Genomic DNA, 2,157 nt, shown 5'->3' with positions numbered 1-2,157 from the left:
ATACTTGAGTGTCTTTGAGTGAAGATTTAAGGTGATAGGACATATAAATAGCTGCAACTTGAATCTTTACTGAAGCTCAGTATTTGACACAGAGTTCACTCACATGTGCTGCACCAGTGTACAATAGAAATGATTTGATTTGAGAGTTCAAACGCACTGCTGTAATAACTAATAATGATTAGTATAATAACTATAATATTGGCCATCTCATATTTACACTGACTTTAGTCTCATGAACAACATGAGCTAATTGTTATTTACTAGCTAATCTTTGTTCAGTACAGAAATGAAGCCCAACAATCATGTTTTACAGTCCTGTGGTCTCAGCCTCAGATACTTATTAAATCACACAAAGCTCATGTAGAAACAAACGAACAAAATGTGTTCTCCTTCTTTTCTGTCAACCACACGTTTCCCGCTATCATGGTTGCTAGGCAACCTGGGCAGCGCGACGGAGGCTAGACCGTCCCGCTTCACAAGCCTCACACTTCCGGCCTTAGCGGTCTTTGAGTACGCGGCCCTTGAGGACCGTTGAGGCTGCATACTTTAAGGCTGCAGACCCTGAATTGGGAAACAGCCGAAGTCTCCTTAAATTCAGGGAAATGTAGGACGCATTTGACGGACGCATTTCGAGCAACCTTCGTCGCGTCGCTGTGACGTAATCGGCCTTAAAATGCGGCCTTTAAGGCTGCAGACCCTGAACTGGGATACAGCCAAAGTACCGTAGCACGAGTGGAAGAGCTCAGAGCAGAAATGTGCTCGTATTAATCAGAGATTCACAGCTTGATAGGTAGGGTGTTTTGTCAGAACACCGGAAGTCGTATTAAACAGCGGTGTGAGCGCCGTATCGCAGTTAACTCTGTTAACGCTGTTTTGTATAAGCTGCTTTTGCGATGAACTAAAGAAGAGAAAGCAGCGCACTCTAACCCTACGTGCTGCCAGAGCAACTGCGCAGATACGGTGCAGGCTACACTGCGCAAACCGGACCGCCGTAAAAACGTTGTTGTGCTTCCGTCGCGCTTTAGCTGTACGTGAGAACAGAAGCACCTACCTCTGCTCTGCTGATCGCGGACATTGCAGCTGTCTGTGGACTCGGCGCAGACCTGACCTTCGCCTGCTTTCACTTTCAGCCTTTGTTCATCACGTGATCAAACTGGAAACAACTTTTTTTAACCTTGAATTTTTTTTTTCAAAACTTTATTTGAAATTGTAACGTGAACAGTCAGTCATTCCAGTTCAGTTTGTACAGTAGAGATACAGGACAAATCAGCGCAACAATAAGCAGTACACTGAAAATAAGAAGGGTAAATAAATAAATAAAGGGAAAAAAGAGGGACGTGACAGACTTCATAATAGCTTTGTACTTGAAAATTGTATCTGTGACAGCTCATTTGTTGAAAATTTCGGAATGGATTTCAATCAATGATAAACCTTTTTTATTTGAAGTTAATTTAAGAGAGTTTAAGTAATATTCCATTTCAATCAAAAACAAATGGGTTGAGTTTTGAAATTTACATTTATGTGTGTGGACTTTCCCTAGTAAGATATAAAGATTGACAATGGTACACTAACTTTTTTCCTTTGGTTTCAAAATAAGTGATAATGTCCTTCCCTTCAATTTCGACTTTGTATGTTGTTTTGTACAGTATAGAATTTCAAGTTCTCTCCAAAATGTAGCACTATATGAACAGCCATTAAACAAATGAGTTACACTTTCAGTTTTAGTTTTACAAAAGGTACATTTTCTATCAGTGTCACAGAATCTTGAAATGTTGTGTATATGTTATGTTTTAAAATGTTATGTAGTATTTTCCTGTTGTAAATGTAATTCTCTTATTTTGTTTGTGATACAAAATCTAAAAGGAATAAGCCTTGCCTTATCCCAGTTGATATTTTCAAAAATAGCATTCCAAAAAAACTTCCTTCTTGGAGTTATTTTCTTCGCATTATACAAACATTCTCTAATATGTTTATTGGTGCATTTCTTGCTTAAGAGATCAATACCATTTATATAAAGAGTGTTAACGGATGCATGTGGTGTGTTCTATTTTTTGTAGCCTTTCATTAAATCAATCAGTCCACTAGGAACGGACTTTATTACTGAACTAAAATCTTTAAATTTGATAGGGAATGTTTTTTCAGTAATAAAGTCATTAT

The 2,157-nt window shown here is 38.3% G+C and overlaps 1 protein-coding gene across 2 annotated transcripts in view; it reads right to left on the bottom strand.

Annotated features, from left to right (window-relative positions):
- The window catches only part of si:dkey-3h3.3 (uncharacterized protein LOC100144568 homolog), a 6,979-nt gene extending 5,826 nt beyond the window's left edge, over nucleotides 1-1,153 (bottom strand). For both annotated transcript variants that reach the window (XM_005952768.2, XM_005952769.2), the window contains exon 1: nucleotides 1,052-1,153. In XM_005952768.2, the coding sequence (XP_005952830.1) occupies nucleotides 1,052-1,075 (24 nt within the window). In that variant the 5' untranslated portion in view covers nucleotides 1,076-1,153. The remainder of the gene's footprint in view (nucleotides 1-1,051) is intronic.
- Nucleotides 1,154-2,157: the final 1,004 nt, after the last annotated feature.

This window comes from Haplochromis burtoni, unplaced genomic scaffold (assembly GCF_018398535.1).
Source record: "Haplochromis burtoni strain Fernald_Lab_line unplaced genomic scaffold, NCSU_Asbu1 Contig_910, whole genome shotgun sequence".
In the NCBI taxonomy this organism is placed as follows: Eukaryota; Metazoa; Chordata; class Actinopteri; order Cichliformes; family Cichlidae; genus Haplochromis; species Haplochromis burtoni.
This window is presented reverse-complemented; position numbering and strand designations above follow the sequence as displayed.